General features: G+C 39.9%; 1 protein-coding gene across 14 annotated transcripts in view; it reads left to right on the top strand.

Annotated features, from left to right (window-relative positions):
• The window catches only part of SPECC1L (sperm antigen with calponin homology and coiled-coil domains 1 like), a 148,139-nt gene that overhangs the window by 26,612 nt on the left and 109,509 nt on the right, over positions 1 to 12,018 (top strand). For 12 of the 14 annotated variants that reach the window (XR_004030968.1, XR_004030969.1, XM_030815916.1 and 9 more), the window contains one exon: positions 6,268 to 6,457. The exons of 1 other annotated variant lie outside the window; for it this stretch is intronic. Coding sequence is in view for 9 of the 13 variants with exons in the window: in XM_030815916.1 (XP_030671776.1) it covers positions 6,305 to 6,457 (153 nt within the window). In the remaining 4 variants the exon portion in view is untranslated. Of the gene's footprint in view, positions 1 to 6,267; positions 6,458 to 12,018 lie in introns of those variants that run through there. One more of the 14 variants, XM_030815923.1, reaches the window with a different exon arrangement.

The following is a 12,018-nucleotide window of genomic DNA, read 5'->3' as shown; positions in this document are numbered from 1 at the left end:
CAGACGTGGTGGCAGGTGCCCGTAATCCCAGCTACTCGGGAGGCTGAGGGAGGAGAAGCGCTTGAACCCGGGAGGGAGAGGTTGCAGTGAGCCAAGATCATGCCGTCGCACTCCAGACTGGGGGAGAAGAGCAAGACTTCGTCTCAAAAACAAAAAGTATACCAGCACTGATGACAATATTGGACAAGTAGACAAATCTAGAAGGGGCAGGTTGAGCTGTGTAGTTTTAGTGTTGTTACAGTTTGTTTATATGTTGTGAAATATTCATTGAGATCAAAATCTGGCGTTCCTAACTTGTGTTATGTGGAGGCCACATGGAGTGGCAGAAGTGAAGTGGGGTTTGAATTCAGACCGTTGTTCCTCAAGAATGAATTGAGCTGGAGAGAATTACTTGCAATCTCTGATCCTTAGTTCCTTCATCTAGACATACCCACCTGGGATCGTGTGAAGATTCAGTGAACTGTAAGAGATACCTGCCTGGGAGAGGCTCAAGGCCTTCAGTGCCTTTCCCTGTTATTTTGGGAGTAGTACATCTGCTTTGGTGTTTTTAAGAAACACTGTTTGACAAATACACAGGGCATACTTCATGGACTATTGTTGTTTCAGATTATTCTTAGAACACAGAGGCAGGATCCACAGTGTTTTTATGAGGAGAGCTACTTTTTATTCTCCCAAACCTTGGCTTTCCTGGATTAGAGGTCTCAGTGATGTGTGCTGATGTGACACCCTTGAGCAAAGTTGGAGAAGAGATAGTGGTAATTTCCACCACTTCCCCTTCTCCAAGACACTGGAAGTGCTGTGAACTGTGCTCCTTAGCTCCTCTGCTCTGTAATCTCTGCCTGGGGACTCTAGAGGGGCTCTAGGGAGAAGTGTCAGCCAGTGATTCCTCCATCTTAACCAGGTAGGGACCCAGGATCTTCTGGTGAATTCTGATTTGTTTTTTTATGAGCCTGAGGGTCATTTTAGGAATTTGTGGAAGCATCTGTGATTGTCTCAATGGTTGGTGGATGCTATAGGCATTTATTTAATAGGTAGGGCCCATGGAATTCAAGGCTTAGTGCGGTGACAGTTCTGTAAAATAGAACTTTTCCTATGATCTACACAGCTTTAGAATATCTTTTTTTTTTTTTTTTTTTTTTTTTTTTTCTGAGACTGAGTCTTACTCTGTCACCCAGGACAGAGTGTAGTGGTGTGATCCCAGCTCACTGCAACCCAGGTTCAAGCGATTGTCCTGCCTCAGCCTCCCAAGTAGCTGGAATTAAGAGGTGTGCCACCACGCTCGGCTAATTTTTGTATTTTTAGTAGAGGCGGAGTTTCACCATGTTGACCAGGCTGTTCTCGAACTCCTGACCTCAGGTGATCCATCCACCTCCGCCTCCCAAAGTGCTGGGATTACACGCATGAGCCACTGCGCCTGGCCTAGAATATCTTGCTGAATAATTTATGCAGATAGAAAAAAACTGTTTAAGGCTGAACCTATAACTGAATTCCATTTTACATAAAGGATTTTTTAAAATGTAATTTTAGTATAAATGGAAATTTCAGAAAATGGAATTAGTCTAGACTTTGAAGGGAAATTATCTCATTTTGTTCTTAGTTTTACTAAGTGTATTACTAGTCTTGGTTCTCTCAAGAAACAGAACCGATAGGAGATATATATATATATGTGTGTGTCTCCCGTAGGAAAGAGAGAGATATGTTTATATATATAGTATATTTAACTATATTTAACCAATATATATGATTGTATCATGTGCATCCTATTGGTTCTGTTTCTCTGGAGAAAATATAAGTATTCACCAGTTGTCCTTTATGGTTTTGCCTTCCATGCTTTGAGTACCTCATGGTCAACCACGGTCTGAAAATATTGAATGGAAAAATTCCAGAAACAAACAGTTGCTAAGTTTTAATTTGTGGACTGTTCTGAATGACATGATGAAATCTCGTGCCATCTCACTGTCACACTTGGAAGATGAGTCCTCACTTTGTCCGATGTATCCATGCTGGGTGCTGCCTGCCCATTAGTCCCTTAGTCTTTGTTATCAGATTAACTGTCTGGTATCACAGTGCTTGTAACCCTTATTTCACTTAATAATGGACCCACAGTGCAGGAGTAGTGATGCTAGCATATTGTATAATTGCTTATTTTATTATTAGTTATTGTTGTTAATCTCCTACTGTGCCTAATTTATCAATTTAACTTTATAAAGGTGGTATGTGTATACATGGTCCCCAGTTTACTGTGGTTCGACCTAAGATTTTTCAACTTTATGATGGCATGAAACTGTCACAGTTTTGATGTAATGTATAGTATTCAATAAATTACATGAGCTGTTCAATACTTTATTATAAAATAGTCTTCGTGTTAGGTGATTTTTGTCCACCTATAGGTTAATGTAAGTGGTCTGAGCATGTTTAAGATAGGCTAGGCTAAGCTATGACATTCAATAGGTAAAGTGTATTAAATGCATTTTTGACTCATGATATTTTCAACTTAGGATATTTTTATTCCATCATAAGTTGAGGAGCATCTGTATGTATAGGCAAAAACATAGTATATATGGAGTTGGGCAATATCTGCATTTTTAGGCATCCATAGGGGTCCTTGAAACATATCCCCCTTGGATAAAGGGGAAGCATTTGTATATAACAAGATCCTTATTAAAGGAATTGGCTCATGCAATTATGGAGGCTGAGAAGTCCCAAGATCTGCACTTGGCCAGCTAGAGATCCAGGAGAGCTGGTGGTGTCATTCTGATCTGGTTCTGAAGGCCTGAAAACCAGGAGAGCCACTGATGTAAGTTTCTGTCTGAAATCCAGCAGGCTTTAGACCCAAGGAAAACCAATGACCCACATTAGGGAAGTTAATCTGCTTTAGACAGTCCATTGAGTAAAAGGTTAATTTCATCCAGAAACACCCTCACAGAGACACACAGAGTAATATTTGACCAGATGTCTGGGCACCCCATGATGCAGTCAGATTGACACATAAATTAACCATCATACTAAGAGTGATTCACCTTTTTAGGCAAATGAAGAATTAATCACATTATTGATAGCATTCATGACAGATAGTGTGGTATCTGAGTTGCCAAAATGACATACCCAAATGAAAAGTATTTGTAGCTGTGAAATTCGGTGATTCAACTTAGAGATGTGGATTTCTGACCATTTTAGTCCTAATATAGTCCTGCCTGAAAATTTACATATTGAAATTTGTATTTATTTTCTTAAAAATTGTTTTTATATTATAGTTGCTGTGTTAAGTAGATATTTTTGGAATATATATGTAATAAGTTATTTCTGAATTTTATTTCAGGATAGTAAAGGTATATTTTCAATAGTTTTTAAAGAACGGGGGTGAGACATGGTGGTTCACACTTGTAATCCCAGCTATTTGGGAGGCTGAGATGGGAGGATCCATTGAGCTTGGAAGGTCAAGGCTGCAGTGAGCCATGACTGCACCACTGCACTCCAGCATGGGTGACAGAGTAAGACCCTGTCTCAAAAAAAAAGGTGCACAGTGGGTATTTGGGTTTGATATGGCTAAGAACCAGAGGTCTAAGTGATCTCAAGCTGCCAGCCTCCTTGAACAGTTTGCATCTCAGCATCTTTAAAGCTTTGACTGTGTTTCTTTTCTCCTCTTGGACCTCTGCAAAACCATAATCTTTCTCTTTGTCACATATTTTACAGCATTGGGATATATTTTCCAGAAGTCCTTGTTCGACTTACAATGTTTTTATTTCATCATAAGTTTAGGAAAAACTTATTGTTTTTTTTTTAATTTTAGCTTTATTGATATGTAATTTATATGTCATACAATGCACTTATTTAAAGTGTAAAACTTAGTGGTTTTCAATATATTCACAGGATTGTGCAACCATAATCTAATGTTAGAACTTTGCATCACTCCAAAAAGAAACCCTGTATCCATTAGTAGCCAGCCTCTATACTCCCTACCCCAACCCCTGGCAATCACTCATATTCTTTTTATCTCTATGGATTTGTTTCTCCTAGATAATTTGTGTAAATGGAATCATATAATACATGGTCCTTTGTGGCATTCCTGTTTTTTTGTTCTTTATTTAAAAAAAAAACAACAGGATACATTTGCAGAACACGCAGGTTTGTTACATAGGTATACGAGTGCCATGGTGGTTTGCTGCACCTATTGATCCGTCCTCTAAGTTCTCTCCCCTTGTTCCCCACCCCACAACAGGCCCTGGTGTGTGTTGTTCCCTTCTCTGTGTCCTTGTATTCTCATTTTTCAACTCCACTTATGAGCAAGAACATGCAGTGTTTGGTTTTCTGTTCCTGTGTTTGCTGAGGATGATGGCTTCCAGCTTCATCCATGTCCCTCCAAAGGACATGATCTCATTCCTTCTTATGGCTGCATAGTATTCCATGGTGTATATGTACCACATTTTCTTCATCCAGTCTATCATTGATGGGCATTTGGGTTGGTTCCATGTCTTTGCTATTGTAAACAGTGCTGCAATAAACATACCATGTGCATGTATCTTTATAGTAGAACGATTTGTATTCCTTTGAGTATATACCCAGTAATGGGATTGCTGGGGTATTTCTGGTTCTAGATCCTTGAGGAATCACCATACTGTCTTCCACAATGGTTGAAGTAATTTACATTTCCACCAACAGTGTAAAAGCATTCCTATTTCTCCACAGCCTTGCCAGCATCTGCTGTTTCTTGACTTTTTAATCATTGCAATCCTGAATGGCATGAGATGTTATCTCATTGTGGTTTTGATTTGCATTTCTCTGATGATCAGTGATGTTGATATATAGACCAATAGAACAGAACAGTGATGTTGATATATAGACCAATGGAACAGAACAGAGACCTCAGAAATAACACCACACATCTACAACCATCTGATCTTCGACAAACCTGAAAAAAATAAGCAATAGGGAAAGGATCTTCTATTCATTAAATGGTACTGGGAAAACTGGGTAGCTGTATGCAGAAAACTGAAACTGGACCCCTTCCTTACACCTTATAAAAAATTAACTCAAGCTGGATTAAAGACTTAAATGTAGAACCCAAAACCATAAAAATCCTAGGAGAAAACCTAGGCAATACCATTCAGGACATAGACACGGGCAAAGACTTCATGACGAAAACACCAAAAGCAATTGCAACAAAAACCAAAATTGACAAATGGGATCTAAGTAAATTAAAGAGCTTCTGCACAGCAAAAGAGACTATCATCAGAGCAAACAGGAAACCTACAGAATGGGAGAAAATTTTTGCAATCTACCCATCTAACAAAGGTCTAATATCCAGAATTTACAAGTAACTGAAACAAATTTAAAAAAAGAAAACAACCCCATCAAAAATTGGGCAAAGGATATGAACAGACACTTTTCAAAAGAAGACATTTACTTGGTCTTCTTTTATTTGGTACAGATGCTCCTTTATTTAACATGGGGTTACATCCTTAAACCCTTCGTAAGTTGACAATGTCATGAGTTGAAAATATATTTATTATACCTAACGTACTGAACATCGTAGCTTAGCCTAACCTACCTTAAACATGGTTGGAACACTTAAATTAGTCTACAGTTAGACAGAATCATCTAACACAAAGCCTATTTTATAATAAAGTGTTGAATATCTTATGTAATTTATTGAGTGCAGTACTGACAGTGAAAAACAGAATGGTTGTATGGGTACTCTGAAGTATGGTTTCTAAAGGTTTATTGCTTTCACATCATTGTAAATTTGAAACATTGTAAAGTTTAAAAATAGTAAGTCGGGTCATCTATGTATTGTTTTCAAGGTTCACCCATGTTATAAGATGTATCAGGGCCGGGCATGGTGGCTCACGCCTATAATCCCAGCACTTTGGGAGGCCGTGGCGGGCGGATCACGAGGTCAGGAGATCGAGACCATCCTGGCTAACACGGTGAAACCCCGTCTCTACTAAAAATACAAAAAATTAGCCGGCCGTGGTGGCGGGCGCCTGTAGTCCCAACTACTAGGGAGGCTGAGGCAGGAGAATGGTGTGAACCCGGGAGGTGGAGCTTGCAGTGAGCTGAGATAGCACCACTGCACTCCAGCCTGGGCGACAGAGCAAGACTCCGTCTCAAAAAAAAAAAAAAAAAAAAAAAAAGAATTTTTCAACTTTTCTGTAGTGACATCTAGCTTTCAAACAGTTTTATCACATGGTAAAATTCTTCGAAAACAAATTTCTAAAGAGCTTCCTTCCAGTTATGTTCTCAGTGTAATGCCATTTTTTCCCACAGATTTGCTTGTAAATGCATCACGAAGAGGCAGCCCAGAATGAAGAAAGCAAACAGGAGTGTTGGCTCAGTGCCTAAAGTGTCTGCAATAAGTAAAACGCAAACAGCAGAAAAAATTAAACCTGAAAACAGCTCTTCAGCATCTACGGGAGGCAAACTTGTAAAACCTGGAACAGCAGCATCATTGTCGAAGGTATTCATGTGATGTTTGAATACATGATGGGTTTTTGGAGGACTGAATTTAAATATGATGTTTAATATATTAAATGAGCATTTTTATGGGTGTGCCCTCTTCTGGTACTGGGAACACTTGGCCTTTGAAGAGAGCTTACGGTGGGGTGGACCTAATTGCTGTTTTTGGTCTGTCTTTTTGAATGAAACCAGACAATAGGCTTGTTTATGAAACAATAATTGAGCACCTGCCTTGTGCAGGATGCTGTGATTGTGTGAGCTGGAGGTACAGTCTGCCTTCAGGGAGCTTGTGGAGGAAAGGATGGAGGCAAGGCACAAACATGAATAATGAAAATACCCAGGGAGAATGTCAGATACCCTGGGAGAGCAGTAAAGCATTGTGAACAGTTTGAGGTAAGTAAATATTGTTTCAAGCCTGGGAAGGTTTTATTAAAAGGTCATGTGAGCCAAGTCTAGCAGTCCTGTGACCCCTAGACAGGTGTTTTTATCTGCCTGTCTCCCTCACCTTCACCACCACAAATTGCTGTTCTTCTTCTGGCAGCTGGTCCACGATGATGGTGATGATGATTATTATTACCATTTTTTAAAAAAGAGATATTATGATTATTATTACTATTACCATTTTTTAAAAAAATAGATGAGCTCTGTGTTGCCCAGGCTGGTCTCCTGGGTTCGGTGGATCCTCCTGCCTCAGCCTCTCGAGTAGCTGGACTAGGGGTGTGCGTATGCATGCACAACTGGAAACATGATCTGTTCATTCCAGGCAGGGCCCTGATAGATCATGGCTTAATTATTTTAAGAAGGAACTCAGGAACAGCCGATGAGGAACTTCCTTTTATGTGTAGAAAGATCTAACAGGAAATGCTGGTTTTTCTATTCTAAGGTTGTTGGAACTGAACCCAGGCTTATTCCCTTGGCTCGGAGATGCACACAGATTTTCTCCTTGCTATGGCCCTGCTGAATTGTTAGGTATCATTCTGTGACCTGGAGGATGGTACCAGGAATAGACCCTTGCCCAGCTTCCATTGTCTCAGTGAACACACTGAATCATTTTGTTAGTGGCAGTGCTGCTCCTCTTTGGTGTAAGACAGGTGGCTTTTTCTGACCTAACTGGTTATTCAGTTGCTGGGGCTCTGGCGTGGAGTGCCTGTGTGACTAGGTGACCTGTTATTTATGTGACTGGAAGAACAGGTTGAAATGTTGGCATTAGATGTGCACTGCTGCCTTCCTTCTGTGGCCTCTTCGTCAGAGGCAGGCAGTGTCTTTGGAGGTTTACTATGGAATGTGCACTGAGCAGGCATGTTACATCTTCTGAGTCTTGGATCTGGAGTTGCTGGGAATTTGATCTTGAACAGTGAGTACTTTTCCACTGTAAAGCAAAACTGTACACTTACTCTTGCCAGCACATGCCAGCTGTCCGTAGCTTTGGCTCTGCTGCGTTGACAAGCTTGTTTAAGTAGGGTGTGTGAGAGAGAGAGAGAGAGTGTGTGTGTGTGTGTGTGTGTAGCAGGAAGGTCAGGGCAGAGGTAAAGCTATTTGGCAACACTTTTCCTGGAGTGGAACAATTGCCTTAGCTTAAGAGAGGGGAAGGAAAAAGTCATTAAATGGAGATTAAAGTAAAAACAGAGAAGGCAAGAAGAAAATAGTGAAAAAAAAACAATGGAAAACATTGAAGGGCTTTGAGACCCCACAGTGTTATGTTATTTTTCTAACTTTTTTTTTTCCTGTGCTTCTCTGGCACCTAGATACTTCCTACAATTTGAATTCCTTTAACTGACATGGAGCATTGATGATTAACCAGATGAATGAAGTGTTTGGCTTAATTATTGAGACAGCATATGCACACACCCATTCATTTATGGACACCCACACCTGTGTGTCTGTCACTGCACAATATTCTCATGACTCTCTTCTTGTAGTGACAGGGTACACGATATGCATTTCTTCACCTCTCATTTCAAGTATTGTTTGAGGCTAGATGTAGTTGAGGGTTAAGGGGAAGGACTCTTTTGATCCAGAACATTTCACTGCTGGTTGGAGCTTTTGTAAATACAAAACACTACTGCTGCTCACAGTGAGTTTTGAGGACATTATTCCCACTTCTGTCAGGATCTGTGTCATTGGGCTTGCAGCCTTTGTATGCTTAATTCTCCTTTGTCACAGTCAGTGGAGAGGATTATTTTCCATGTAGAGAGGGTTTCCTGCATGCCTGCACTTTGCAGGTTTCACTTACTGTTCAGGTTGTTCATGATTAGTTCTTTTGAAGTAATATACTTTTCCATTATACTGATGATAATTTTTTCTAAAAATTTACAGACATGAATTAGTAAGCTTCAGTTAGAATCTATAATTGATAACTCTCCATGATTATTTGTGGTCATACAGTGTAAACGTTTGTTAATAGTATGAACAATCCACCTCTGAAACTTGAAAATTAAAATTTGATAACAAATCTTCAGATTTGAGAGAAAGATGCAGAGTGTGAAACTTGGGCTTGACCTGGAGAAGTATATGTACCTGGTTGTAGTATTTCATTATTTGTGTCCGGAATGCTTGTACCAAATTATTTGCATTTTGCATCAGTTATAAAGAGTAGGCTGAACATTTATTCCTTCATCAATTTCATGTTTTTAGACTTACCGATGGGGGATGTTTATGTGTGGGAATGCACATGCCTTTACAGAATTTTGTAGCAAAAATTAAAAGAAATAGGGAAAAATAGCAGAGAGCCTGCTAGTAGCTTAGGGTAAAAGGTAAGTTGGAAAATGCAGAGTTGTGTTCTGTTTTGTTTTTACTTTTTTTGTTGAAGTAAAACATACGTACAGCAAAGTCCACAAAGCATAAGTGTTGAGCTTAGTGAATCATGACAAAATGAAACATACCCTACAGTCACCACCTAGTTCAAGAAACAGAACATACCTGCCCCTCAGAAGCTTCCACCGTGCCTCTGCTTAATCATTGCCCTTCCTGTCCTCCCCCAAAGTAACTACCATTCTAACTTCTAGCACCAGAGATGATTTTTGCCAGTTTTTGATCTTTACAGGAACGTACTCATACACTATGTTCTTTTTATGTGTGTCTGGTTTCTTATCCGTACTGTTGCATCTAGCAGTGGTCACTTTTCATTGCTGGTTAGTAATCCGTGGGATGAATATACCACAGTTTGTTCATCTCTTCTACTATCGGCAGACTTTTGGAGTTTCTTCTCTGTGGCTATGAGTATTATTGTTATGAACGTTCTTATACTTATGTATTAATACACATGTGCACCCATTTGTGTTCTAGAACGAGGAGTGAAATTACTGGACCATAGAGTATACCTGTGTTCAGCTTTAATCTTATAGATAGAAGGAAACAATTTCTCAAGGTGGTTACCAGTTTACACTCCTGGTTACTTCACATTCTCTCCTGTACTTAAATTGTTACTCCTTTCATGTTAAGCACTCACGGATGTATAAAGGGATGGAGCAGTGGCATTAATTTGCATCGTTACCAGTAAGATTGAATACCTTTTCATACAGTCTTTTTTTTTTTTTTTGAGATGGAGTTTCACTCTTGTTGCCCAGGCTGGAGTGCAATAGCGCCATCTCCACCTCCTGGGTTCAAGCGATTCTCCTGCCTCAGCCTCCCGAGTAGCTGGGATTACAGGCATGTGCCATCATGCCTGGCTAATTTTTTGTATTTTTAGTAGAGACGGGGTTTCTCCATGTTGGTCAGGCTGGTCTTGAACTCCCGACCTCAGGTGATCCGCCCACCTCGGCCTCCCAAAGTGCTGGAATTACAGGCCTGAGCCACTGCACCCGGCCTTATACATTCTTTTTATGTGCTCAGTGGACATTTAGACCCTCTTCTATTAAGTGCCTGTTCAAGTCACTTGCCCATTTTTCTGTTGTTTTTTTTTTTTCAAACTTTTTTTTATTGTGGAAAAATACATATAACATTCATCACCTTGGCCTTTTAATTTTTAATTACAATTTTTTAATTTTTTTAAGAGATGGAGTCTCACTCTGTTGCCTGCCCAGGCTGGAGTGCAGTGGCATGATCCTAGCTCACTGCAGCCTTGAACTCCTGGGCTCAAGCGGTCTTCGGGCTTCAGCCTCCTGAGTAGCTAGGATTACAAATGTGTGTCACTATACCCAGCTAATCAAAACAAAATTTTTTTTTGAGACAGGGTCTCACTTTTTTACCCTGGCTGGTCTCTAACTCCTTGGCCTCAAGTAATTGTCCTGTGAAGGTGGGATTTTAGGTGTGAGCCACTGTGCCCAGCCATCTTAACAATTTTTAAGTGTGCAGTTCAGTTCCGTTAAATACATTTACATTGTTGTGCAACCATCATCACCATCCATCTCCAGAACTTGTCATCTTGCTAAACTGAATCTCTGTACCCATTATATAATGACTCCGCATTCCCTCTTCTCTCCAACGCCTGACAACCACCATTCTACTTTCTGTCTCTATGAATTTCACTGCTCTAGCTACCTTATGTAAGTGGAATCATACACCACTTGTTCTGTGTCTGGCTTATTTAACTTAGCATCGTGTCCTCAAGGTTCATCCATGTTGTAGCATGTGTCAGAATTCCTTCCATTTTTAAGGCTCAGTAGTATTCATTGTATGTATATGCTATATTTTGTTTAGCCATTCATCTCTCAGTGAACACTTGCATTGCTTCCACCTTTTGGCTACTGTGGATAGTGCTGCTATGAATATGGGTGTACAAAGATCTCTTCAAGGCCCTGCTTTCAATTTTGAGGGGGGGTATATACCCATAGGTGGAATTGCTACATCATATGGTAAGTCCATTTTTAATTCTTTAAGGAACTGCCTATTGTTTCTTGCTGCTAGCAGCTACACCATTTGCAGTACGTAAGGGTTCCAATTTTTTCACGTTCCTCTGCAATGGTTGTTATTTTGTTTTTTGATAGTATCCATTCTAGTGGGTGTGAGAGGGTACAGTGTCTTTTTGCACTGATTTGTGGTTCTTTACCTCTTCTAGATGTGAGCCCTTTATCATTTATACATGCTGCATGTATATTCCCTCACTCTGCCTTGCTTTCTCTCTCTCCCCTCCCCTCCCCTCCCCTCCCCTCCCCTTCATAAAGGTATGATACCTTTAAAGGTATCTTCATGAGCAGCAGTTATTTATTTTAATGTAGCCCAATTTATTAATCTTTTCTTTATGGGGTATGTGTGTCTGTGTGTGTATGTGAGAGTGCGTGTGTGTGTGTGTGTGTGTGTGTGTGTGTGTGTATGTATGTACGTGTATGTGTGTATGTGTTTTGTTTAAGAAATCTTAACCCATCCCTAGGTCAGATGAAATAGTTGCCTATATTTTTTTCTTTTTCTTTTTGTAGAAACAAGGTCTCACTATGTTGCCCAGGCTTGTCTCAATCTCCTGATTGCAGGAGATCCTTCTGTCTCACCCTCCCAAAGCCTTGGGATTATAGGTGTGAGCCACCATGCCTGGCCCCTATTTTTTTTTCTAAAAGTGTTTTTCTAAATTTCATATTTAGATCCTCAATCTGTCTGCAAATAATCATGTAAAATCTTTTTGTTTTGAAA

This window comes from Nomascus leucogenys, chromosome 7b (assembly GCF_006542625.1).
Source record: "Nomascus leucogenys isolate Asia chromosome 7b, Asia_NLE_v1, whole genome shotgun sequence".
Classification (NCBI taxonomy): domain Eukaryota; kingdom Metazoa; phylum Chordata; class Mammalia; order Primates; family Hylobatidae; genus Nomascus; species Nomascus leucogenys.
The sequence above is the reverse complement of the archived record's forward strand: the minus strand, read 5'-3'. Positions and strand labels throughout refer to the sequence as shown.